Consider the following 27,866-nt stretch of genomic DNA (forward strand, 5'->3'; position numbering starts at 1 on the left):
CAAAGTGATTGAAACGACGTTGATTCGTTGTGTTTTTCTCGTCCATTTAACAGTCGACCAAAAAGGCGAAGGCGACGAAAGCTGCCGGGGAGGATGAGGAGGAAGGCAGAAGGAAAGTGGGGAGCTCTGTTGGTAGTGGCGGTGGTGGGATACACGGAGTTGGCGGCTTTCCCTGGATCATCGGCAGCAAGTCGAGCATCCCCCGCACGGGCAGACGCGGAGATGAGCACGACTCCACCTCCGGTAGGGTTGTGAATACACCACGCTACACCGCCACGCTACACCAACACGCTACACCACGCTACATCACCACGCTACACCACCACCCTACACCACACTACACCACCACGCTACACCGCCACGCTACACCAACACGCTACACCACGACCGGTAGAGTTGTGATTCCATCACACTCTCCGTGTCACTCGACACGCGTGCTGATGACGATATCTTGAACTACAGACGCGCACAAACGGCAGGCTTGGTTGCCAGTAGTTGTGCATATTCAATACAGTTACTTTAGTTAAGTGCACGTTGAAGTGGGTTTTCCAGTACGTACCACATATAGCATCGCAGCAGTCATTGATGGTTGCCAAATGAACGGGTCACTGTGTATTTGTAATCTAAAAACCATCGGTGAACTATTCACTCGTAGAACCACACCAACTTTCAACACGTGGCCGTACGCATGTACGTACGTTGAACTTCTTTCGCACCGTACATAGCCGACTGTGCTAGTCGCAGGTGCGGGTAGCCGGATGCGGTATGGGGTAGTGACGGTGAGGTCACCGCATTGCGCGGCGCTTTCAGATGCGCTTCTGCGGCCATCTGGAACTGCTCTTCCTTCCTATGTGCCCCCTGTCTTGCGGGAATCGTTTAATTCGTGGGAAGCCGCTGCCGATGGCGTGGGTGGGTTTTTGTTTACGTGGTGTTGTGCCGTGGGGCACGCTGCGCTGCGGTGATTTGTGCTGCAGACTCGAGCGTGGACATGGCGCGCTCCAACTCCGTCGGGTCCCTGACGACCACCAAGAGTGAATTCCATTCTCCGCCTTCGCTAGCGGCCTCGAGCGAGGTGAGGCGCTGGCATGGCGACGCTGAGAATCTGGGAAGAAGCGTAATGCCGTTTTAACAAAAATTTCTAAAATATTCCAAAGCAATACTGTGAATGCATTTGGAGCTAATTTTTTGAGGGGGGGGCACTTTTGCCAATAAGATTTCAGTCAGTGCGAGGGCCACCACACCGCCTGTATGTGCTGTTTTCGCATTTGTGTATTGTCGGGAGCTGTATGTCAGGGGCCGCACTAAAAGCCACCAGGGCCCGCCAGTGGCCCACGGGCCTTGCAATGAAGAACACTGATTTCGAGTATTTGGCACATTTGCATGTGTGTATGTTAAACTTCTTGTGGAAAGCAGTCGTAGCCAACAGCGCTGGTAAAAACAGAAAGCAGTTCTAAAGAAATTAGTTTATCAATTTCCACGTGATACGCCACTTTGTTGAGCTACCATTTGTGGCCAGATCGCTTCTCAAAAGAGCTACATAGCTCAGTGGACCTTACCTGGTAAAATGAAAAAAAAAATTGCGGTGTGATCCACCACTGCAGCTTCTGAGAACAGAAATGGCGGCTGTTTCTCTGCTCAAATGACCACTGAGGCCGCTCTCAATTGAGGGTGGACTCACAACTAAATGAGTACCTGGTGACCATGTGTCAACATCAGCACTGGGGAGACAAAGGCGGCTGGGCCATCGTGGCCTTAATAGGTGATCGCTGACGGCACTTGAGCCAACAGTCTGTTACGGCCTACACGGGAGGCCTTCACCTCTGCAGGGCCTGCGAGGGCCCTTGTCCCAGCAGTCTACTGAAAGCCTATCCGGGCAAATCCTACGCTTTTGTCTTTGCAGGGCCAGATGGGCCCCGTGGAGGCGGGGGACGGGGCCGCGCAGGAGAAGGGCCGCGTGGGCCCCCTGTGCCGCGTGCTGCTGCCCGACGGCTCGTCGGCCGTGATCACCGTGAGCGCCGAGCTGTCGGTGCGCGAGGCGCTGCGCCCGCTGTGCGACAAGCGCGGCCTCGCGGTCGTAGCCCTCGACGTCTTCCTGGTGAATGGCGACCGGGTGAGTCGCTCCGCCTCTTGGACACGCCACTCGCCAGATTACCAGAGGATTTCACGGTGAAGAGGAAGAAATGGGGACAGCACCGGCTAAGAGGAGCTGTGCACGGGACTCATCCTGGCGCGAGTTTACGAGAGCAACGGGGGTCAGGGCAGACTCTGCGCTGACGCGCCACGGGAGGATGTGGAGCTGAGTGGACTTGCCGAAGACCGGGAGGGTGGGCCATGAGCTTCGTGCGAGTGGCTCGTGGCATTAGTCTGCCAGTCGTGGGCGATGATTGGGCAACCTGCGGGTGATCTGATCAGCAAGAGAGCGACCTGAGTATTGGCTGACGTAGATGCAGAGAAACAACTACACCAGGATATCGATGATTGATGTTTGGTCGCCGCGTTGATGTCATTCGTCGTGATATCTCACTCAACAGAGTGTTGTCCGCCTATTTATTTTGTCATTTACATGTAGTTCTCATGTCTTCTGTAATTGTGAGATTTTTTTCTTCATCTTCTCAACTCGGACCGCGTCCATTCGAATGCATGGCCGCCGTGCGCCACGCCGTCGGGGTGGGTTTCCGCGATCGTGCCGTGTAGATCCTCCGGTGTGTTTTACTTCACTCAACTCCAGTATTTTTTTTATTTTACCAGGTAAGGTTACTAAGCTATTTATAGCTCTTTTTCAGAAGCGACCTGCCCACAAATTATAGCTCAACAAAGTGGCTTTTCGCGTGTAAATGTATAGCAGTTGCCAAATACTCTAAACGCGTGATGTTGATTCTAAATGTGGAGGGAAAAACCGGAGGAACCGGAGAAAAATCCACGCGACCACAGAGAGAGAGACACACAAACTTCAAATATACAGCAGGTGTCAGGGTCAGGATCGAACCCACGGCCTCCTGCATAGCAGGCGAGGTAGTTAACATCTCGCCACTGAGGCGCCCCTTTTGAGGGCTGTGCCGCGCATTGTTCGACGATTCGCTCCGCGTGCTGCAAACTTCTGCACACGTGGAGCTTGGAGAATCTCTCAGCGTGTGGGGACGTTCAGTTCTTGAAGAAGCTTCCGGCACGTGGAGAGAATTGTTGGAAAGCGGTGCCTAACACGCTTTTCAGTACTGCCTGGAAAAAAAACCCGCTGTGGAGAGCCATGGGGGTAGTGCGTTGGCGCGACTGCCAAGAGCTTGCAGGCTAACCGGACGAGGACACTAACTGGGGGTGGTTCAGCAGCTCAAACCCCACCTTTGTTCCTCGACACGTGTCCACCGAAGGCTGGCGACGTAGTTTCATCGTTGTTTAACAAGTTTGGTCTCCTCGGCTGAATCGTTGATTGACCTACAAGGCCGCCGCCCGTCCTCAAATTGTTGTTTGCGCTTAAGATGCGCTCAGGCCTGCAGTGCGAGTGACAAGGAAATGGACGAAAGGGAGTTGGAGCGGATCTTCAGCGTTGGTTCGGGTGGTTGGTGAAATCATCAGCGGTAGTAGCGTCGCTCTCCCAGCGGCTTCATTATTACTGCTCGGTGAACAAAATGTTGTGTCTTGGCTCTCCAACACACCGGTGTGCTGTACTCGTGACGAATTGGCACGTTCTGTTTACGTCACAACCCTTACCAGTCGGCTGTGTCGGGTGGTGGTGGGTTTAACGACAGATTTATATATTTACACGATCTAACCCCAAAAAGACCTCTATTATATGAACAAAATGCAAGTTGGTCGTTTCAAGCCATATGGAGCTGCCAAGAGGGCGACGGTCGGCACGCCGGACTTGCAAGCCAGAGGTCACTCGCTCCATCTCCCGGCGTGGAATTTGAAACAATGGGAAGGTTTTATTTTGATTCCTCCCACCTCTCGTCCACCCGGCAGTGTAAATGAGTACCCCGCCACGCTCAGTCGACGGGCAGGTCGCGTCTGGTGGGGTAAAGTGTGGGTACTCCCATTCCCCCCCCAAGACGATTGGCCAGTAGTGGAAGAGGAGACCAAAATACCCTCAGCTGGGTGGAGGCCCTTCTGCCGGCAGTGACGCCAGCAAGGGATTTTCACGTCCGCGGTGTTACCGCCACCTGAGGCTACAAAAGCTCCTTATAACCAAACTTAAACGATCCATAGGGCATGTAGATAATGAAATGACAAAAAAAATACGTGTTTTTATTGGACATTATTATATATATAACACATTTATACCAGGTACGGCCCACTGAGCTTTTTATATTTTTTCCAAAAGCGACCTGGACACAAATGAAAGCACAACTAAGTGGATTATCGTGTGGAAATGTAAATACTCTCAACACATGTTTCTAAATGTGTAGGGAAAAAACCGGAGGACCCGAAGAAAATTGCACACAACATGCAAACTCCAAATATAAAGCAGGCATTAGGGTCGGGATCGAACCCACGACCTCCTGCATAACAGGCGAGGTAGTTAACATCTTGCCACCGCAGTGCCCCTTCATAAAGAGATGTAAGCAATTCTGATCAATCGTGAGACATCGTGAAACGTACGATGTGCCCTGGTATTTAAAACTTAAATTTTCCTCTTTTATGTTTACAGCAGTTGGTGTTGGAACAAGAGAGCCTGACTCTCGCAAACAGGGAAATCCGGCTGGAGCGCAGGATCCTCTTCAGGTTGGAGATGCATTCACGACACCACCACCATCACCATCGCCACCACCATCACCAAGCACCTCCGATTAGCAGTTGGCTATGTACGGGTGCAAAAGAAGTTAAAATTAAAGTTCACTTAATTCGGAAACACCGCCGTTGCAACATCGCCCCCCACCCCCCTGCTGGAAGACTCGTGCCCATTTGCCAGCCGGTACTGCGTATGCCTTGTGTGCCGCACAGGGACAGCTGCCACTACTGGGGGGCAATGGCGGACTGGGACATAAAATCGGCCCAAGCATTTGTAAACACACTGGCCCCAAATTCGGGCTATGGGCAATTATACACATTTTTTTATGGGTTGTGCGACAAACTGTGTAGTACTAGTAACTGGATGTTGCGATGTGACGACGTGTGAGCGTGATTTTGCTGTGTGACCTATGGCCAGTCCGGGCCTGCTGGAGGGGACCACTAGGCTAGACCGTAGCAGGGTATTGAAGTGTTTGAGATGCGATGGAAAGCACTTTGAATTCACACGGCATTTAAGCAAGCGCCCAATTAATCAAAATCCTTATCGCATTGATGGCTAATTTCGTTAAATCCCTGCAGTGTATACGGCAGCTGATTCTCTTTTAATGCAGGTTAAATATTACACCGCGAAAGACAATTTCAGGAACTTAGTTAAGATGGAACGTTGGTGTTATGCACCGCTCTTGCGAGAGTTTCCGAATTCACATTTGTACTTCTCAAGACACTCCGTCAGTAGCACAGTTTTAATAAAATTAGGAAACGTGTCAAAACGTTACACGTAACGAGAAATATCCTCGCGCTTCCGTGCCTCCGCCAGACTTGATCTGCTGCCCATCACCAAGTCGGTGGGCGTCAAGGCCAAGCCCAACAAGGCGGTGGAGGACGTCCTCCACTCGGTGGTCCTCAAGTACGGCCTCAAGCTCAAGGACATGGTGGCCTACATGGTGAGTGCGGCGTCGCGGTCGGCGGCGCGCCGGCCACAGGGAGGCCACGCTCAGATGAAGTACATTTGACACGCAAACTCCGGTCATCCTCGTAGCGGCGGCGGCTTTTGACTCGCCAGCGAACAAAGACGGGTCGCCGCATCGCGCGCTTTCGGATGCGCTTCCGCGGCCCGTCTAGAACGCTCTTCCTTCTGATATTATGAAGCCGCTTGTGAGGTATGATGCACTTTAAAACTCATTTGTTTAGAAGTGCTTTTTGTGTTTAGTTTGTTATCCCTCCTCACCTCCGATTCGCACGGTTGGCTAAGTACGGTGTGAAAGAAGTTCAACATTACGTACACACGGTATCTCAAACCACGACAAAAGGTTGTTGTTCACCTCCGCATGATGGTGAACAGACGAGCGGCTTCTGTGAGAGGTTGTAGACCTGAACTGACACGCCACATGGATCCTTGCCGTTGCGCTGTGTTTCCAGGTCGCACCGCGTGTTGTACCGGACAGTGACACGCCGTGCGACGTGAAACCAAACGAGATAGCGGGATCCGCATACAGCGCCTCCCACACAGACGGTCACTGCATCGCGCGCTTTCAGATGCGCTTCTGCGGCCGTCTGGAATGCTCTTCCTTCCGATATTAGGAAGCCACTGGAGCTATGCACTCTTAAATAATCTAGATTGAAAACTAATTTCTTTAGAGCTACTTTTTGTGCTTAGGTTGTTGTCCTTCTCCCGCACCTCCGATTATCACGGTTGGCTACGTACGGTGCGAAAGACGTTCAACGTACATACACCTCACTGCGAATAAGAGGAATCCCACTCTCTATGCACCACACGTGTAGTCGAGACAAGTTATTTCTGCCTCCTCAATTGACTCAGACTCGAGAACAGCTGTCTCTCTTGGCAGCAGTGATGTGTTTCAGCTCTGCAAAGTGTTTTCAGGTCGTTAGATGGCACAACCCACATGTTGTTGTATTGCAATGTGATCTGAATTAATCTCTCTCCTATTTCATCAGAATATACCTCCGATGTCGCTCACAGCTTCTGAATGCAGTGAATGTCTTGCTTATCTCTCTCTCCCTGGTGGGTTGTGAATCTAGAACATCTATCCCCTGTCACCTCTTCTATCTCTGTATTTATCCCTAAACATGATTCCACTCGTCGGCACGGATGCGGATAAGGGAAGGGATTTTACACCACTTCCGGGGTTATCTCCCCTTTCCTTGAAAATGCCTGCGGATGATCGGAAGATTTCGTGACTTTTTATCGAGTTGCAATCCTGTACATAGGAGTCGTTTTTTTATGTTTTGGGGGACAAAATAAAATCACCATCTTCCCCACCGCCCTCTCTCTTGCTAAACTTTTCACCCTTCGCCATAACAAAAACAAATCCCTCCGCTTCCCCGTGGTCAGCGATGCGCGTCTCTCGCGTTTTATACAGCGCCTTGAGATGTGGTCACATTTGTATGAATTCTGATTTCACATTTTGTTGTGATGTAGCACGTTGACTCTCGTGATGAGCAATAATGTACAGCCCTCAGTCAAACCACTTACTGGATGAAGGCCTCCCCTTGCTGTATCCGTAATGGGTGTTTGTTTGAACGATACTTCACCACGCTGGTCAGTGCCAGTCAGTGGAAGTGGACCCAGTGGCAAGATGTTAACTACCTCGCCTGGTATTCAGGAGGTCGTGGATTCGATGCCAACCCTGGCGCCTGCTGTATATTCGGAGTTTGCATGTGCTCCCCGTGATCGCGTGGTTTTTTCTCGGGGTTCGCTGGTTTTTCCCTCCACATTTATAAACATGCCTTTAGAGTATTTGGCTGCTAGAAATTCACACGTGAAAAGCCACTTCGTTGAGCTATCATTTGTGGCCAGGTCGCTTCTGAAAAAGAACTATATAGCTCAATGGGCCTTACGTGGTAAAATAAAACATTTTAAATAGTAATAGTTTACATTTCATGTTGCCGTTAGCCGTGGCTGGGAATGTTACTCTGGCCACCGTGTTCACACCGCCCATGCACGTGTTTCAACAACAGCCAACCTCGTCGAATCCTGTACTGAATGAAACTCACAAAAGCACGTTCGTACTTTGTTCCCCACGTGTCTCCCTTCCCCCGTGCCACGTGTACCGTCGCCGCTGCCCTCTAAGCACGGCAACACAGATGCGCTCGACATGAGCGTGCCTGTGTCTCAGCTGGACGGCAAGCATGTGGTGCTCGAAGCTGCCAACCACAGCAAAGGTACCGGGCCTTTTGATTTGCATTTTTGTACCTAGAAATCTTTCGTCTGTTTTTTGGTACAATCATCGCCCTCTGTCTGTGTAATGTTTATCTGACTTCATTGTAATTGTACTGTGATCGGTATAAAAATAATCTGCTCTAGCCGACTGACGTTACAGGGAATGTATAATTTAACATCGACTTAGGATTGTGCAATATTTCCGACAGATTTAGTTTTTGCTCCGATTGCTGTTTGCTTCATTGCTGTATTTGCTTTTATTTGTTTTTGCTTTCATTTCCGTGACCTGGGTAATTCTTTCAAATCGTCTCTTGAATTCTCACCTTGTTAAATACAACAAACTTGAACAAGTTGAAACGTTGAAAGGTCGCTCGCAGATGTTCCAGAGGAGCCACTGGAGCCAAGGTTTCAACGTTTCTCACTGGAGATGCTCCAGAGGACCCACTTACAGATCACAGATTGCCCTTGGGCTCTCAAAACCAACAAGTCTCTCGATAGTGTTTGTCATAATGTGTGTTTACCAGTTCCAGGCCTGGCACAAGCGTCGTGGTGACGTCACCGCCACTTAGTGGCGAATGGCGGTTGTTGTTGTTCACCAGTTGTGGGGAGCGATTCCTGCTCACGGCCAACACCGGTGACGATTATCTGAACTTGTTCTGGGCCTCCTCCCCTAGGTCGACTCAGCCTCAATTGAGTACCTGGTGCGGTGTGTAAACATCGCCACTAGAGAGACAAAGGCGGCCAGGCGTGGTGCTGGCCGTCCACCCCCCCGTGTGCCGTTCCGGCCTTCATAGGTGCTACTCGCTAACAGCACTTGCCCCAACCGTCTGTTCAGGCTTTACGGAGGATCTTTGTCTTGTTTACCAGCTGCTGATGTTGAGATTGACAAATGTCACTGAGAATTTTGGTCATTCGCTTTCCCGGTAATGTCCGATACCAAGTGAAGTGTACATCATCTTCGTCTGTGAAGTCGTGGATACGAGGAAGGCGAAAATGGTGAAATTAAATTGGATGACAACCGTAACTTGTTCCCGTGCGTGACGAGGAGTTACGCGATAAGTCGGAATTCAGTTCCTGCAGAAGCTTCCGGCACGTGGAGTGAAACGTCTAACCTCAATGTTGATCAATACACGGCGCAATCTTAGGACACATCGGAGGAGCGCTATCTTAAACGAGCTACGGTTGACGTTACTCGACAAAACATCGCCGTTTCGGTAACCAGAACGTTTTCACTGGCCCCGGACATATTCATTATCGATGGAAAGCGGTGCTATTGTTGTATTTCCTTTCCTCATATCAGTGTCGTGTGCGTTATGCCACAGAAAAGACCATCGACGGGAAATTCAAGCTGCGTGAGGTGAATTCTGCTCCGGCTTCCTCTGGACTCGCATCGAAGGTAATCCACTGTGAATCGCAGCTGTCACCAGCGCCGCGGCGCTTGCGATTCGCTCTTGCCGCCCGATCCTCGCGATTTGTCTCAAGTGTCTCGCCTGTAGGCTGGGTAGTTTACTCAAGGTGGCGTCTACATAGCGTCGCGTATTTCTACAGAGTAAAGTTCAGCAAAGAAATTACCACCGCTTTGCTAGACCTTTACTTTGATGGACATTTTGATACCATACTGGGACCAAAGACCAATTTTTGTAGGCTACCAAATAAGATAAATCCCAAGCAGCAGAAGCACTTTCTTCGGATTGGATTGAAGGTTAAAACCATTCTTCATATGCGATCTAACCCAAAAACCTTTATTATGAATAATATTGGTCGCGAAAGCCGACGTGTGTGTTTAGCCCAGACACTCTTGTTTATGTATGGCTAATTAACACTTATGAGGACAACGTTGCATTGGAAACCGTTACAAAACAAATGCCTTGTCTTGTTATCTCTGCATTATCAAACGTGAGTGCCTAATCGTATTCAATTAGGAATAATCGGTGATTGACTAATTTTTTTTTTATCACCTGCAGTGTGCCTGACCTTGTCAGATCTAAGTAGCTAAGCAGGATTTTAAACTTGGATTTATACTTGGGAGGGCGATTCCTTTATTGAGTAGTGGGTTTGTCAAAGGGCTCTACATGTACGAGGCAAAGTAGGGTTTTTTTTTTACAATCTTCACAATGTAACCGATTGTAAACAAATTCAGCTTTGCCCACTCATTCTGCGACGGCGTCGTACACGGTAGCAATGTGCAGAGCGTGCAAGAATAACCCGCACCGCTCATTCTACAATGTCATAAGCCACAGAAAATGTAAGATCCAGGCCACAGTGGTGCGATTGTGGCAATGCAACCCAAGCTATGGACCATAGAGTCAACCTCTCTGGAGTCTGCGTGCCTTTGACGGAGGGATTGAAAAACGACACAAACTCTCTCCTGAGCCGTCTCGTGGTGAGCAGATCTCGAAATTGAAACTATAAAATAACTGAAACTTTTTTTATTTTACCAGGTAAGACCCAACTGAGCTATTTAGTTATTTTTCAGAAGCGACCTGGCCACAAATGATAACTCAACGAAGTTGCTTATCGCGTGGACATTTCTCGCAGCCAAATACTCTAAATGCGTGTTTCTAAATGTGGAGGGAAAAACCAGAGGGCCCGGAGAAAATTTCACACGATCACGGGGAAAGAGAGACACGCAAACTGCAGGCGTCAAGGTCGGGATCGAACCCACGACCTCCTGCATACCAGGCGAGGTAGCTAACATCTCACCACTGCGGTGCCCCGGGCATATAGCTCCTTAACATTTTGCTTCCATAAGCAAGAATGGAGGAATTAGAGATGAACAGATGCGCCAGGTAGATTTATGCACTGTGGGAGAGCGCTGACATCTGTCTGGATAAAACATTGTCAGTGCAAGCATCTGGTTACAGGTGCTTATGGTCAGGTCAGAATCTTGCCTGGTCGACACTCCGGATGTTGTTGAAAGCAGAAAAGATCTTCTACACTCATGGTGGATTATATTGTTGATGTATATGAAGTATGGTGGTGACAACGTTCGTGGTGATCATGATGATAATAATATTTGTGATGATGGTGATGGTAAAGATGTTGATTTTTACGATGGGTTTGATGGATATAGATGGTCACGGTGGTGATGGTAATGATGATGAGGAGAATGGTGATGATGTCGGCACTGGAAATTATGAATGTTGAACATGGCAAATGATGATGAGAGCTGATGAGTGAAGTGGATAGTGAAGATGATGGTGACTTTGACCACCAGCATGGATAGACAATTTAAATAGTTATCATCGCCACACTCCTTATGCACCAATGAAAATCAATGACCGAACAACAGAAAAGTGACCTTTGCAATTGGTGGTCAACTCTCGTTTTTCAGACCAGTGGACAGTCACCCGCAGAGCAGGACGCTGCTGCCAAGGGCAAGAAGGCTTCACAGCCAAAAGCTAAAGATAGCGATGGTAAGTGTGGGGTTTCATTCGTGGATATTTGCAATGTTCTGAAATGGCAACTTTTTTTCTATCATCGAGGGAGAGTCGTTATTTATTGCGGACGAGAATGGGATCCTTGGTTTCCAACATAGAATTTTATGGACCAAGTGTTTATCAGGTAGATGAGGCTGGTTGTTGTTGTATTCGAATTGTAGATGTGGGTTTACTCTCCAACACACCGGTGTGCTGAAGTAGTAACTACTTGGCATACGTTTTGTTTACGAGACAATTTACTAATCGGCTGTGTCGGGTGGTGGCAGACTTAACGACGCATTTATATTTACGTGATCTAACCCAAAAAAACCTTTATTGAGGATAATATTGTGTTAGATATACGTGTTAAACTTATCAGGTAGAGTTTCCCATTTGACACAAAGGATCTCAAATAATCATTACAAGTCAAGACCATTCAAATGATCCAACAGCAAGTGGCAGTAACAAAGAGGTAGCCCACATATATGAAGAACTTTAGCTCACCCGTGTCACTTATGTGTGTGTTTGCACGAGGGATTGAGAACTGTGGTCGCGCGTCCTCCGTGTGCGAACTCCACGTGGTGTGCAGAGTGGCTGGAGCTGCTGTCCCGGGCACAGCGGCGGCGTGCTGATGACCAGCGTGGTCTGCTGCGCAAAGAAGACCTAGTGCTGCCCGACTTCCTGAGAGTCGCCATGGGTCCAGAGCCTCCCTCCTGCTCCTCATCCTCCTCCACGGCAGCTGACAGAACGGGCCTAGGCGTGCCTTCGGGGAGCTTGACGTCAAAGGAACAGCCGACGCCACAGAGCCAGACCTCGGGCGTGGAGAGCCAAGTGAGCGGCCAACAACAGAGCACGCCCCGCACAGCAGGCCAACAGCCGTTCGCATCGGAATTGTCACCCAACGCACACCAGCCCGTGTCTCAGTCCTCCTCCTGTCCACACCTAGAGATGAAGCAGGGTGGTGGACCAAAGTTGCAGCCAAACGTGTTGCAGATATCAATAATGTTCGAATCCAGGGTCACTCACACGCCGGCAGGCGCTCCGGGGCAGGCAGAGAAACCAGAGGACTTGCACGCGGTCGCAAAGCAAGCCTCTCACGGCCACGAAAACAAAGGTCTGGCTCGGCTGCAGGATGGAAGCAAGGCGATTGGCAAGGCCTCCTCCGAGGAGGTGATTGTGGAATTTCCACACCCTCCGAACTCCCACGCCTCGCCACCGGCGGCAGCACCGGGACAAGAGTTGGCCGAGAAAGAGCTTGTGAACTTTGTGTGTACAGTCACGGCGCCAGAGGTGGTGGACGCTTCCCTCAACGAGAATGCAAACAATTCATCGGATGTAAAAAAAGCCAATGGACAGCAGGCACCAGAGTCGCAGAGGCCGACGGAACCCCCTCCAGAGGAAGGGGGCCCGCCGGAGAAAGCACTGCCGTCGCTGCCGGCCGACTCGGACAAATCTGACGGCACGGAGGGCTCGTCGACGGAGGACGCGGCGACTGCGGAGAGCACGGAGAACAGCAGAGCTGCTCCTCTGGGCTTCGACGCGCAGAATGCGGAATCGCAGTCCTAACATGAGTCGTCCGCACGGTACAAAGTGAAAGGTGTAAGAGCCAGACGTCTTGGCCTGCGAGTGACATTTTTTTTAGTTATTTACAAAAAAAGAAAGAATTCACGCTCAGAAAATTAATAAAAAATATTAACCCACAGTGCAGTCAACATTGTATGTTTCCGAAAAGTATAATAAATTAATTCCATAAATATCGCTCTCGTGGATTTTCCACGCAACTGCTTCAACTTTGCTGCACAGGCCCTCAACTCTTCCACTACATTCGCTGGACCAAACACCGCGGGGGGCACAACGTACGGATGTATCACGGCGTCTGGTTTAAAATTATTTTAATTTTTTTCAGCAATTAAAACTGCACCGTCTCTGTTTTTATACATCGTATGACCAGTTGCACTTTTTTCTTCCAATCAGCTAATGTCTGAAACACGGTAGCACTCCTTATTTTCTTGGTACATCATGTAACAGCCTATTTGTTGTTTGTATTATTTACAAGTGCTTTATTACACGTTGACACCACAGCGCAGCTGTTACCGATATAATCTTTATGACGAGCGTTAGTCGGAACCAATACATTTTGGTCAGGCTGTGAACATACAAGGTAGAGATTCGTGTCTTGTGCCACCATATCTGGATCACGTTTAAAACTGTTGGAGAAACATCTGGCCTTACATAGAAACCCTCTGGCCTTACATAGACTTGTAGAGTCTAAACCGAACATGGTCACCGGGGCAATAAAGACTGCGATCTCGGCAGGGAATGGGAGTTCATGAGGAATGTGGTAGGTCAAAAGGTTTCAATTTGTTTAATATGTAAACAATACTACACATGAATGTACGCATTGTTTGTGTGTTATTACTCTGTACGATTATGACCATTGAAACCATTTTGTCTCTTCTGACAAATGTTTATATTGATAATAAACAGCCCGTTGTCAACCCATTGCTGGAATAAGGCCTCCCCCATACAGTGTCTGTCACGGATATTGTTTGACCATATTTCACCACACTGGTCAGTTGTGGGTTGGTGAAAGGGGTGACCCAGAGAATGGGTCAGCTATCACTCGCCACTCAACGTTAGCCATGAATGGGAATCGAACTCGGTTGGCAAGACCTATCACCTGTAATTTGAAGAAAAAAACCAATCGGGCAAAAAGTAAAACCTGAGTACAAAGCTCTGTGAGTGGGCGATGTTTGATCGTGTTGCGAAAAAGCGGCCGCGTGCAGCAATTGCTGACTTAGTACGGCTACACTTGTCGGGGCTTCTCAGCTGCCAAAGCATTCCGGTGCACTGGTGGAATTCAAATCGCCAAAAGGCCCTGGCCTATGCGCCTGCACGTCGAGGTGCTCCTTATCCACAAAGCTGTAGCAAGCAACAAAATGGACGAGGTTTGCGAAATGAGCAAGTGTGCAGGTGAAAGGTGTTTTACGTTGTCCCATGTAAAAGGCATCGCCCGCGAACACCGATGGCACAATAACAGCAGCTGGAGAGACGCTTTGGCGTGGTCTCTGCGATGCCTCGCGAGGTGCTTCATTGGCGACAACAAATGTTTCACGTGCCGAGCCGCGTGGCGAAGTGATGTCACACGGCGTGCGATGACGTCATCTGCCGTTACGCCGAAGCGGAAACTTTTGGCGCTGGTTTTTTGCGTCAAAGATTTGGTCAATTCGACTGGTTTTCTCGCGCGTAAGCCTCCAATAGCAACACGACTTTATACTGAAGTTGTTGGATCATCTGTGGGATTATTGTGCCACCCCATTTTAATGCATTGGGAGTTTTCAACCCGAGTTGGTCAGCATGACACAAATGCTTGGAGAGTGCATGCTGCACAAATTAGGGGTTTTTTTCTTCTGGGAATTGCAACAACACGGAATGTATTCCAAGGCCACTAGAGACATAGACTTTAGATGAGTGCTCGCCAGAATCTGACACTGTAGACGCAATGTTGGGGGTGCCGTGTCATTGTGACATTGCGACGTGACAGTGTGAATGACTGCCCAGAGTTTGCTCACCACCCACACCTCAATACGTAAGGCTTCACGAGCATGCACGGCCTCCTCACATCAACGTCGTTACGGTCTCGAACATTTAACGCTGGAGGGGGCACTCCGTCTTGAGTCGGCCTCGCGCTGGGGCTGAGTGCTTGCGTTTGTGTTTAGCGCTACGCTGCGCTAAGATTGCGCAGCGTAGCGCTCACGGTCAACACCGGTGACGATTATCTGAACCGGTCCTGGGCCTTCCATAAGTCGACTCAGCCTCAAATGAGTACCTGGTGCGGTGTGTAAACATCGCCACTGGGGAGACAAAGGCGGCCGGGCGTGGTGCTGGCCACTCACCGACTCGTGTGCTGTGTCGGCCTTCATAGGTGCTCGCTAACAGCACTTGTCCCTACGTCAGTTTAGCCTATACGGGGGATCTTTGTCTTTGTGCGCACGTGTGCACATGTGTGTCTGTGTGTGTGTCTGTGTGTGCAATTGTGGTGACTCATTGGCCCCCTTCTGACAAGCAAGCCAGCATCAGGCCCCATGATAAGTGAAGATCAAACAGAATTTGTTTTCTCTTGTTACTTTATTTTGTTTAATTTAATATTCATTATTTTAGTTACGGTGCAAATCTACACTGTTTCTTTTTATTCATGAGTTGAACAACGCTTCCCTTTTTTGTTGTTGAACCGTAACACATTTCAGAACATTTCAGAACATTGTTGTGTTCCGAACTACGAACCGTTCGACTTACGAACGGACCCCAGGGACTAATTGTGTTCGTAAGTCAATGACTTTCCGTGACGCTACTGACCCATTTGGTTGATTCTTGTACAGGGTAATTACGTTTTCAGGTCCATACGGCGTACAGCCGTTTCAACACGGGCAAAAACATGTTTTTGTATTTTTGTTTGTGTTTCTCCCTTGTGATGGGACTTAGCAGGATGAACGTTGAGATGTAGGAGGTGCAACGGGGCGACCAATAAGGTCTGAATTGGTCTGTGATAAGGCAGGGGGGGCAAGACCGTAGCCATGGAGTCAACATTGGGGGGGATCAAATCTTCCAGGGGGTGTGGGTGTCCCCCCCCCCCCCCCCCAGAAAAAAAATCTAAATTTTTTAATGAATTTCCTGCCATTTCCTGCCTAACATATAAAAAAAATTCACTAACACATAGGATAGACTTTTTCTTTATTTTTTACAATAATGTCTAATAGTTTATTGAATTACATTGCTCTGTTTTGAATTTTTTACTTTTTCTAGTTTCATTGTATGTAATGGCAGAGATTAGGGATTAATAAAGTACAACCATAACCACAATCATATAAACAGAAATCTATTTTATAGCAATATATTGGGGGGGGGGGCATTTTGAGCATATTTGAATATTGGGGGGGATATGTTTCTCCCAATCTATATTACATAATTACGGTCTTGGGGGGGGGGCACTGATAAGGCGATCGACAGCGATGCGATCACAAGATCCGGCAGGCGACAATTGAGCTACGAGGCGCGAACACGCGCTCGGCCAAGAGCTCCATCGGCGTGGCACCCCCCACCCCCTACCCCGACCCCCACCCTCACCCTGACCCCCTACCCCCACCTCGACACCCACCCCACCCCCACCCCGACCCCAACCCCACCCCGACCCCCACCCCACCCCACCTCGACCCCCACCCCACCCCGACCCCCACCCCCACTCCACCCCGACCCCCACCCCATTGCGACCCCCACCCCACCCCACCCCCACCCCATCCCCACCCCGACCCCCACTCCATCCCCACCCCACCCCCACCCCACCCCCACCCCACCCTACCCCATCCGACCCCCACCCCACCCCCACCCCACCTCGACCCCCACCCCACCCCGACCCCCACCCCCACTCCACCCCGACCCCCACCCCATTGCGACCCCCACCCCACCCCCACCCCATCCCCACCCCCACCCCCACCCCACCCCGACCCCCACCCCACCCCCACCCCACCTCGACCCCCACCCCACCCCGACCCCCACCCCCACTCCACCCCGACCCCCACCCCATTTCGACCCCCACCCCACCCCCACCCCATCCCCACCCCGACCCCCACTCCATCCCCACCCCACCCCCACCCCCACCCCACCCTACCCCATCCGACCCCCACCCCACCCCCACCTCGACCCCCACCCCGACCCCCACCCCCACTCCACCCCGACCCCCACCCCATTGCGACCCCCACCCCACCCCCACCCCATCCCCACCCCGACCCCCACTCCATCCCCACCCCACCCCCACCCCACCCCCACCCCACCCTACCCCACCCCCATTCCGACCCCTACCCCACCCCCACCCCACCCCACCCCCACTCCACCCCCACCCCACCCCCACCCCACCCCCACCCCACCCCCACCCCACTCCACCCCCACCCCCACCCCACTCCACCCCCACCCCACCCCCACTCCACCCCCACCCCACCCCCACCCCCACCCCACCCCCACCCCACCCCCACCCCACCCCCACCCCACCCCACCCACGCCCACCAGAGGGCGCTCGAGCACGCGCCGCCTCTACGGGTGCCGACTTGGCGACTTGACGGGGCGGCGGCGTCACCGCGGCAGCTTCGCATTTTGTTGTCGTCATCGTTGTTGCGACACCTCCACCACCTCCACCAGCAGCACAGGGAGAGCCATGGCCGCGATGCTGGCAAGGTCACTCGCATCGCCGCTGCAGCTGCTGCGGCGTGGCGCAGTCGCGGTGAGCCGCCACCACCACCACCAGACGGACCACAACAGCGCAATGAGCGCTCGGCTGGAACCTCGCTTCGCTCCGAGCGCTCGTCGCGTGTCCAGTTCGTTGCCCCCCTACCCCCCTCTGGCCCCGCCGCCGCCGCACCTCAGATGAGCACGGCTGGCTACGTACGGTGCGAAAGAAGTTCCACGTACAGCACGGCGTGCTGCTGACTGCTCGCTGTGTTGTTGTTGCTGCTGCTACTGAGTGCTGCTGCTGTGTTGTTACTCAGTGCTCGCTGTGTTGCTGCTACGACTGAGTGCTGTTGCTGCTGTGTTGTTGTTGCTGCTGTGTTGTTGCTGCTGAGTGCTCGCTGTGTTGTTGTTGCTGCTACTGAGTGCTGCTGCTGTGTTGTTACTCAGTGCTCGCTGTGTTGCTGTTGCTGCTACGACTGAGTGCTGTTGCTGCTGTGTTGTTGTTGCTGCTGTGTTGTTGCTGTGTTGTTGCTGCTGAGTGCTCGCTGTGTTGTTGTTGCTGCTGTGTTGTTGCTGCTATGTTGCTGCTGTGTTGTTGCTGCTGTGTTGTTGCTACTACTGAGTGCTGAGTGTCGCTGTGTTGTAGTTGTTGCTGAGTGTCGCTGTGTTGTTGCAGGCGAGGTTGGCGGTCACGGGAGGAGTGCGGCCCGGCCCGAGCGGAGCGCCCTGGGCGGCACGCGCCGCGATCAGCACGGGTGGGGGAGACACCACAACCACCATACCACCACCATGACCCACCACTACCACTACCCACCACCACTATCCACCACTACCAACCCACCACCACCACTACCAACCCACCACCACCATTACCCACCACTACCCACCACCCATCATACCATATCACACCACCACCATCACACCACCACTACCCACCACCACTCACCCACCCACCATCACACCACCCACCATCACACCACCCACCATCACACCACCCACCACAACACCACCCACCACAACACCACCCACTCACACCACCACGTGTCACAGCCCAGGGTGGGTTGATGTGACGATGTCGCTCAGTCATCGAGGTTCAGCTCCGCTGTGAATGCCGCCCGTCCAGTTGCGTTGATCAGCAGTGGCGCGCTTCTCTGCGTCTTGCGCAACGCCGTCACTTGACGACTTCAGCCGCTGGAGGTCGCTGCCGTCTGTGGGATGTAGCGGCCTCTAGCGGCTGCGAGGGTCACGGCGAAATCCGTTTCAACACGCGAAGCCAACAACTCCAAGCGATTCGGTCGCAATGGAGGTGTCGTGAACTTGGACAATGGGTATTAATCGATGCCTCGTTATGCACGAAGTTGCAAGTCGGTCAGTTTGTGCGCGTGTGCCGTGAGCAAACGGCTTCCATGGGAACGTGGAATTTCCAGCAGTGACTGGAAATTCCTCGTGTGAGCAAGGAGACAGTGGCCGGTCAAGGTGTCTCCTCTACAGATGTGCATTCTCCTGGAGTGCAAGTCAATAATGCCTGCATGATGTCTCAGCATAGGCATGCAAAGTGTTATTGCAGAGTTATTTTTTAAGTTCGTTTATCTTTCAATATATTGCCAGAACGTTTATTAAGACTACCTACACCGGCGTTTGCCACAAATTTTCAGAAGAGGCCACTTTCACCGTTAAGACATCATCAGTGTGAGGACAGCCACACATTAGAAACCATTGGGGTTTGACAGCAGCACGATGATGATGGGGGGGTGTTTTGTCGGGGGCCGCATGTCCGGCCGCACTAAAGGCCACCAGGGACTGCCAGTGGCCCGCGGGCCTTGCAATGAAAAACACCGACCGACGTGGTTCATGAATCTTACATAGTAGTGCTGTGGATTACACGACCGAATTGATACTATTTTACACTTTGAAAAAACATGTACATCTGGGTGGCACTGTTTAGTATCGCAACATACGCAAATACCGGTTGGTTGTCAACGCGGATAATTACACAATGTAACATGACCAGGACTTTACGTGAAGGAATGACACAAATGCACACTTTTTCTCATTGAAAATAGGTACATTTCAAAATATCACTGTCCTGCTCACAAAAGCAAAGTTTGTGGGGAATAATAGCCATTTTCTGTACTTTTGAGGCATAAGCAATTGGAAAATAACACTACCCAGGAACTATGTTTTTTTGTTACACAGTGTTATCTCTCTGGGGTCCATAAAACAGGGTTGTGGGACCTCAAAAGTTGTCCTATGTAGATAAAGGGGCCACTCATGAGAATTCCCAAAGGCTGTCTCAGCGAAGACGGCCCACGGCGATGAGCGCCACCCCAAATGTTTCAGCTTTCCCTCGCTTTGTGCGATTTTGCGTATATACACCTCAGATTTGCACGGTTGGCTATGCACGGTGTGAAAGAAGTTGAACTTACTTAACCTATTTCTACCTATAATTTGCAACTGTATACGGTTTGAACTCACTCGTATGTAGCTATGCGATTGGACGTGGGACAACATTGTGTACTGTACGCGCTATTTGACAGGCATCTGTATCATGGGGTTTCGCTTTGCGCGCCCTCTTTCTTTTTTTCTGGAACGCATCTACTACCGCGTAAAGCGCGGGAAACCCGTTGACTCTTTTTGTCTGGGCACCCCTCGCTTGACACATTAACGCCCACGTGACGCGCCGCGGTTCAGCGCTGGAGGCCGTTGATTTGTAAATGCAAGCACGCTTTGTTGTGAAATGCTCTCGGTTACAGAAATTGTGGTTGGCTCGTAAGCAGCTGAAGCTATGCAACACCGGGTTTAACACAAGTGTAATGCAGTCGTGAAGTTATTCATGCTCTTAAACCCTGCTTTAAATGACACTTTGGCAATCCAAACATTGTATTTTTAAAAGGAGCAAATTTCTGCAAAAAATCAAGACAGTAGACTTGTCCTGAAGTCAATTTAGTCACCAAATGAGTTTTCGTTATAATACATTTTTTGGGTTAGGCCACGTAATTATCTAAACAAATTTGTGTCGTTAAGAACCCTCCACCACCCGACGCAGCCAAACAAACGAATTACCAGGTGGTGTACATGCGTGTAATGCCCCAATTATTGTTTTACCTCACCCGTGAGTTGAAGAACAACACCCTCAACCAATATTACCAATCACAGAATATACAACATTTAGTTTGATACAGATTTGGTCAGATCGTTATGTGGCCAAACCCAAAATTATTTGCGAATTGTAACATTGGCTGCAAAACCTGACGTGTCTTTCACCTCATTATGTAAACACATGACACCATAATCCCCTCTCTTGTTTATCTTCCACAATGCCCTCACCCCCACCACTGCAGCTTGCCACCTCAGAGCTGCTGCTGTGACAAAACCCGCACCCCACTTCAAGGGGACAGCCGTGGACGATGGGAAGTTCCGCGTGTTGTCGCTCGATGACTTCAAAGGGCAGTACCTGGTCCTCTTCTTTTACCCTCTCGACTTGTAAGTGCAGCAAGAGCACACGGACCCCAGGCACCGCATGCGATGGAGCTCCCACCTTCCCTCGGCCCTTGCACATCATTGTGACCCGCTCAATGAGTGAAGCTATGCCGCAAGCCACACCACTATAACGTCGAGGGCTGTCTTAACATATGCGTCAGAATCTCATTAACTATTAGTCTTCTATGAATGGCAAGATTATCATGTATGTTAAACTTCTTTCGCACCGTGCGTAGCCAACCGTGAGATCACAAGCTGATTTCGCGTGTCTTCATTTCAATCGCTCCATCTATTTCTTGGGTTGACTTGTTAGAGGTGTTTATTTTTATTTGGCTTCGATGTACCGTATATCATGCATGGTTCTTAGTAATTTCTTATATTGACATTAATGGTGAATAATAACATATGTGAGAATTCCTAATTATTTCTATATGTATGAATGTTGAACTGCTTTCACACTGCATATGTATGTACGTGCATCATTTCCATTGCTTACAAGGGCTTACAACACTTAATTTGTCGTATTATTATACAGTAAATATTGAGGAGAAAAAAAGTCATCCCGGTTGTAGAAATAAAGAAAGTAACGGGATCTGTTTATAATTGTCGGGATTTTGTTTAAAACTACAACCTGGGTGCAAACTGGAGAATTTCCAAAATGCCCGTCATTGCAATATGCTCTCGGGAAACGTGCAAATCCAGAAATGTATGTCTGGAACCATTGCTGATGTAGATTGAGTTTTACGTGTCCATTAACAGAGTTGTTTCCCGGCAGCACGTTCGTATGCCCCACGGAGATCATCGCATTCAGCGAAAAGGCCAACGAATTTCACCAAATCAACTGCCAGGTTGTGGGCGTATCCGTCGACTCTCACTTCAGCCACTTGGCCTGGATCAACACCCCGCGCAAGGTGCCCAACTTCTGTATAAATAATAAAGAGATAGGAGCTCAAGCTTTTCACATTATTTAAAATTTTTCCCATCGGCGTATCGGTCTTTCAAAGTGATGTTTTATAGCAGCATTTGCTTAAGTGGGAAAACTGTGTTAACTATTTGTAGGCGGCACGGTGGCGAGATGTTAACTACCTCGCCTGGTATTCAGGAGGTTGTGGGTTCGATCCCAACCCTGACGCCTGTATATTTGGAGTTTGCACGTCTCTCTCCCCGTGGTCGTGTGGACTTTTTTTCCGGGTCGTCTGGTTTTTCCCACCACATATAGAAAGTGCATTTAGCTGCTATAAATGGCCACATGATAAGCCACTTCGTTGAGCTATCATTTGTGGCCAGGTTGCTTCTGAAAAAGAGATATATAATTCAGTGGGTCTTACCTGGTAAAATTAAAATAGTGTTCTCGTTTATAGTTTAGTTTGTGTCTTTCTACGTCTCATGAGCAGATTGTGGCATGTTAGCTGCTTGTGGGTTGCTATATGTTATATGCAAGAACATTCCACTTTCACGACGCATCCTGTTTTTGAACAAACATGTGCAATCCTCTTGCGCATAACATCTACCAACTCGGGAGCAGTTGTGTGCTGATTAGACCCAAAATGTCCCATCTGTGTCCAGAGTTTGCCATCTTAAACAAATCCTGCTCAAAAAAAGAGTTTGGAAGGCCCTTAGATTTATGGACAGAAAATTATTTTCACGTGGGAAGATTCAATTCTTGTCTCGTATATTTGTTTAACGAGGTAACCCCACTGGAGCCACATAATAAGTATTAGTTCTATGTGTACAGTACATCTTGGCGCAGAGTTGCTTATACATTTCACAATGAAGCTTCAGGTTTTGTTATCGCCTTGCACGACTTGTATAATAATATGCAGCTTTTTATTAATCCACTGTCGAATGCCGTATCACGCATGAAAGCTGATTGACTACACATTTTGGAAATATAATTTCTTTCTGGCGAGTGGCTGGATCAACATAATTTGTGGATCACATTCGGTCAGATCAAATTTGATTTTGCTTGCGATTGGACTTGGCACATGATCAGATCCCATTAGATTCAAACTGTGCCCCCCCCCCCCTATTGAAAACCTATTATTTGTAAACTCTCAGTGACAAGAGGGACATCGTGTTGCCTGCAAGGATTTTTAGTCGTGATGTTTATGTTTTATGATGGTACTTTGTAGATTTATTAAATGAATGAATTAGCAATTGCACGAGTGTAACCCCCGATTGTGTGGTGGCTTTCTCACTTTGTGCCATCCTTCTGCCAGGCTGGTGGCTTAGGCCACATGAACATCCCTCTCCTCTCAGACTTCAGCAAGAATATCTCAAAGGACTACGGCGTGCTGCTCGAGGAAGCAGGCGTGGCTCTCCGGTACGAATGTCGCATGCCCGCCTCCTGTGCCTGTTTACCTGCCGAACCAACAACACGTCTGTCTACCTTGGCATTTCCTCTCCCGCCCACGTAGTAGCCACTGCAGCACCATTCACTCTCGGCCACGGTATATTTGACCTTGCAAAATAAATATTATCGGTTTAAGTGCCAGCGCCACTTGTGTAGGCAAAGGGTTATGCCTATAAAGTACAGAACAATGCACTTTGGTTAATATTGCAATTGGTATTAAATGTCATGGTTTTCATATATAGCTGAAGCAGCCTTTGGTCTAAACATGAGTGCATCCTTAACAACCAGCTTCCAAATGCAAAAGCACACCCCATCCATTTAGGAGTTGAGCACTCCGACCACGGTGTCATCCAACATCACAAATGATCAAGTTGGCAATTATTACTGTCCAACAAAAGGACAAGCCTGCTGCTCGTCAACGTTAAATGTCATACACGTAGCTGCAGGGGGCGTTAGTTTATGCTCCACATCACTTCTACCAGCGTCTTGCTTCGGTGGGCTAAATAAATGAGGCCCATCGTCTGTAACGTTAATTTTAGACTTCACGCTGGGATAATTTACCAGCCTCCTACCGGCAACGTCTTTTCAAGCTGGAGGAACATATGGTCGGGCAGCGCACGCACGCCACCAGGGCAGAGCTCGTGGTTATGTGCACCGCTGGGCTCGGCCACTGAAAGGAAAATAGCTTCATGTCTTGTGGCGCCCAGTCCCTATAATTACAGTGCTGCATCACATATCTGCCCTGTCTGATTATCCGCCCACACCCAGGGCCATATTTGTTGTGTGTGATGTAACCGACAATTTCTCGTAGATGTTCTGAAATCCGACCTTTTCATATATCTGCCTATACCTCAGTGCATAGCAAGTTGGATATGCGACATTATACTCGACGATCACAACAGCGTTGTCATCTGAAATTGTGGTTTCAATTTATTTTGACTTGTGCAATTTCAAGTGCAATCGACCCCACCCAGGCCTGCTGCATTGACACACATGGTGGGGGTTGTGCGTGGATGCGGTACACTGTTGACAGCCACTAATGGCCATGCACGATATATGTATGTGTGTTGAACTGCCAACCGTGATAATCAGAGGTGCGGGGTAAGGACAACAAACTAAACACAAAAAGCAGCTCTACGGAAATTTGTTTTTAATTTAGATTTCAAAGTACATAGCTCCAGTGGCTTCTTAATATCGGACGGAAGAGTGTTAAACTCATTTCTTTTGAACAGCTTTTTTTAGTTTTTTGTCCTTCCGCACCTCCAATTAACACGGTTGGCTACTTAGGGTGTGAAAGAAGTTCAATATATACACATAAGTTACAGACGGCCGCAAAAGCATATCTGAAAGCGCACGATGCGGTGACCGTCTCTGTTCGACAGCCAGCCAAAAGCTGCTGCTGCTGCTGTGAGGATGACCGGACTTCATTTGATGGTTTATGCTCCTTGACGAGATCAGCACGGTATTGCGGTTAATTTGTGGCAAGCTTGCCACAAATGCGAGGGTCGCCTCTGCGAGCGCGGAGCTACGGCGGTGCCGTGTTGACTGCCGTGGTCGCCGTGTCGCCGGTCACCCCGCGCAGGGGCCTGTTCCTCATCGACCCCAACGGCGTCGTGCGGCACGCGAGCGTCAATGACTTGCCCGTTGGCCGCTCCGTGGAGGAGACCTTGCGTCTCGTCAAGGCCTTCCAGTTTGTGGAGGAGCACGGGGAGGTGTGCCCGGCCAACTGGACTCCCGAAGCTCCAACGGTAAAAACGCACACTCGCGGACGTTATCGCTGGAATACCAGAGGTACATTTTGACATATGCAGTAAAAAGAGCTTTATAGCTCATCGGATTCCTCCAGTACAAAAGAATATTCTGATTCAATTCTGATGTATCCTCCAAAACACAAATACAAAGTATTAGTTTGTCCATCGGGCAATTGACTTTCGAGACCAATATTATCCATTGGCTTTTTTCCCAGACCAATTTTATTCGGCAACAAGCCTCACTCTGAGACCCAGAAGGGTGAAACCAGACCAGAGTTTGCTTGATTAAACAAATGCTGCTGGACATTGGTCTGGAAAGCCAATTGACTGACAGACTAAAACACATTTGCATGCATGTGCAGATACAGAACGAAGTTCTGTTATTTGCTTATACTCATAATACTCCACAGCAACATAGAATGGAATTGTGTAGCCTAAGAAGACTTCATTGCATCAAATTAACTTTCGTGTAAGCGCATTCATGAGAAGGCTACATCTAAATGTATATTTTTCAGCGTTTTGTTACATTGTAAAGAGGGCCTTATGCGTTTCACATATTAGACACACAAATATTTACAGTAATGTATATGTTGTGATGATTACCCTATCGATCACCATACTACTCAGGTGTAAGATAACATACAATAATAATAATAAAATAAAAGTATATTTTTTACCGGGTTCAGCTATATAATATACAGATAACTTTGGAAGGAAGTATTGCCCTAAAAATCCACGTGTGTGTGTGTTTCAGATCAAGCCAAACCCTCAAGACTCACTGGAGTACTTTGAAAAAGTGAACTGAAGAATTGAAACTGGAATGTAGAGGTTCTCATCGTCTATAGCAAGACGTTAATATTGTTACAGCTTGAACTGAACTACCTTTGGTATTCAGTCTTTAGCGCTTCTCGACTCAAAGTGTCTTCGAATCAAATAAATGTATTTTGATACAAATACGTGCTTTATTAAACACGACCTGAACATAGCAGTTGAATTCATCAGGTTGACAACATTGCAAATTACCAATCTGTGCAACTTTACTTAATATCAGCGTAATGTCTCTGTTTACCGATGTGTGCACCATTACAGATGACGGAAAATTCTGCTTTAATTTGGTTGACGAGATATAAAGCACACGATGAATGAATGTGGCTTGTGTTGTCGATGGTATGTTGTGGTTAAAAGCCGTGAAACATTTGAAAGCAGAGTAGCCACTTGCAGTGGCATCAAAACATCACTGAAAGCGCCTGATTGACTGCCATGTTACGGACATGCCGGATAACTAACCTACGTTGCATGCGATAGATGTTTACTTGTAAAGTTTATTACTGGCCTCAGGTGTAGTGAGATGATAAAATAGCGATAGATGAGATTGCGGTGTGGTTAGATGAGAGGAAGACAGACGGGCTAGCAAGACGAGATGAAGTGATGTTAGAGAAATAATACAGCTATGTATGCAACATGTATATGAGGCATGTGATAGATGTACGGTAGGAATCCATAGAGATCTAGAAGATGATTGATTCAGAAGAGAGATGAGCGATATAAACGAATCTACAGTTTTCCTTCACTTTATGCCACTTCATTGCAAGGCCCGCGGGTCACTGATGACCTTTAGTGCGGCACCTGACAATACACAAATAGTGAAACAACACCCCCCCCCACCATCATCGTGCTGCTGTCAAATCCCATGGTTTCAAATGTGTGACGGCCTTCACACTGATGATGTCTTATCGGCAAAAGTGCCCCCCTCCCTCAGAAAATTAGTGAAGAACACTGATTTATGCGGTAATAGATGCATTCCAAAAATAATGGTGCACCGCACGAGGAGACGGCTGCGTGCCGAGTAGCGCGCACAGCGCACACGAAATGTCCCACGTCCGACCTCATAGAGCCAATCTTGGGTAGAAATTACGTGAACCGCGTTTTCGCGAAATCGCATAAATCCAGTCTGCATAGAGCGAGGGAAACTGCACGGTGTAGGTCTTTACATAAAGCACGAAATTGTTGTGAACTCAACTCATATACCCCACCAGGCACACACACACATACATACTGACCAAGACGAGTAAGCTAATTATAGTAGATATTTCACACTTGTCCGACGTAATTGGTTTAATTTAAACAAGCTGCAAAAATGTGCTACCCCGCTAGGCAATGGCACTACCCCGAAAGACCATACTCAACACACACACGGCTTGCTCTTCTCTCGTAGCTACACAGTACACGTGATGTTTTTTTTGCCTTGTCAGTGAAAAGACGTGCAACTTGCAGGATATAAATACACAACTTACATTTTACGATTAGGATACATTCAGCGGCCGTCTGGTACGTTCCTTCCAATATTCGGAAGCCACTATTCACTTTGAAATCTAAATTGAAAACGAACTTCTTGAGAACTGATTTTGTGTTTAGTTGTCGCCCCCAGGACCTCCAATTAGCACGGTTGGCTACATATGGTTCTACAGAAATTCAACATACATGTACTAATAATAGGGGTTTTTCCCTTTTTTCTGGCAACAAAACTGAAACCTTTTTACAAGGAATCATGTTTACATTAACCACAATACCTGCGGTCAGAATGCAAACAAAAAAAACTGATAATATATGCATTGTCCTTGACTGATTGGTCCACACCAGAGACAGCCTTCCTTAGAGTCTAGTCTCATGCGGTGTTCGACCAGATAACACGAAAAGGCGCACAGCTCAAAGACAACGCACCATCAGAGTAATGAGGGCTC

General features: G+C 49.0%; 2 protein-coding genes across 10 annotated transcripts in view; both read left to right on the top strand.

Annotated features, from left to right (window-relative positions):
• The window catches only part of LOC144717707 (regulator of G-protein signaling 14-like), a 144,382-nt gene extending 130,558 nt beyond the window's left edge, over nt 1–13,824 (top strand). For 8 of the 9 annotated variants that reach the window (XM_078593285.1, XM_078593284.1, XM_078593281.1 and 5 more), the window contains 9 exons: nt 54–243; nt 975–1,072; nt 1,901–2,110; nt 4,643–4,716; nt 5,540–5,666; nt 7,815–7,905; nt 9,226–9,299; nt 11,238–11,319; nt 11,912–13,824. In XM_078593285.1, the coding sequence (XP_078449411.1) occupies nt 54–243; nt 975–1,072; nt 1,901–2,110; nt 4,643–4,716; nt 5,540–5,666; nt 7,815–7,905; nt 9,226–9,299; nt 11,238–11,319; nt 11,912–12,888 (1,923 nt within the window). In that variant the 3' untranslated portion in view covers nt 12,889–13,824. The remainder of the gene's footprint in view (nt 1–53; nt 244–974; nt 1,073–1,900; nt 2,111–4,642; nt 4,717–5,539; nt 5,667–7,814; nt 7,906–9,225; nt 9,300–11,237; nt 11,320–11,911) is intronic. The other variant, XM_078593283.1, reaches the window with a different exon arrangement.
• Nucleotides 13,825–17,387: 3,563 nt separating this feature from the next.
• PRDX3 (peroxiredoxin 3) lies at nt 17,388–26,272 on the top strand. The gene is made up of 7 exons (XM_078593291.1): nt 17,388–17,593; nt 18,218–18,296; nt 20,883–21,024; nt 21,797–21,932; nt 23,241–23,344; nt 24,957–25,122; nt 25,880–26,272. The coding sequence occupies exons 1-7, from the start codon at nt 17,528–17,530 to the stop codon at nt 25,928–25,930; spliced, it is 744 nt and encodes a 247-aa protein (XP_078449417.1). The 5' UTR covers nt 17,388–17,527; the 3' UTR covers nt 25,931–26,272.
• Nucleotides 26,273–27,866: the final 1,594 nt, after the last annotated feature.

The sequence above is a fragment of the Lampetra planeri genome, chromosome 4 (genome assembly GCF_965212315.1).
Source record: "Lampetra planeri chromosome 4, kcLamPlan1.2.h2, whole genome shotgun sequence".
In the NCBI taxonomy this organism is placed as follows: domain Eukaryota; kingdom Metazoa; phylum Chordata; class Hyperoartia; order Petromyzontiformes; family Petromyzontidae; genus Lampetra; species Lampetra planeri.

Coding starts and splice junctions, on each gene's coding strand:
- PRDX3 (XM_078593291.1), top strand. CDS start 17,528: ATGGCCGCGATGCTGGCAAGGTCACTCGCATCGCCGCTGCAGCTGCTG. Junction 21,025..21,796: donor TTCTTTTACCCTCTCGACTT/GTAAGTGCAGCA, acceptor GTTTCCCGGCAG/CACGTTCGTATGCCCCACGG. Junction 25,123..25,879: donor GGACTCCCGAAGCTCCAACG/GTAAAAACGCAC, acceptor TGTGTGTTTCAG/ATCAAGCCAAACCCTCAAGA.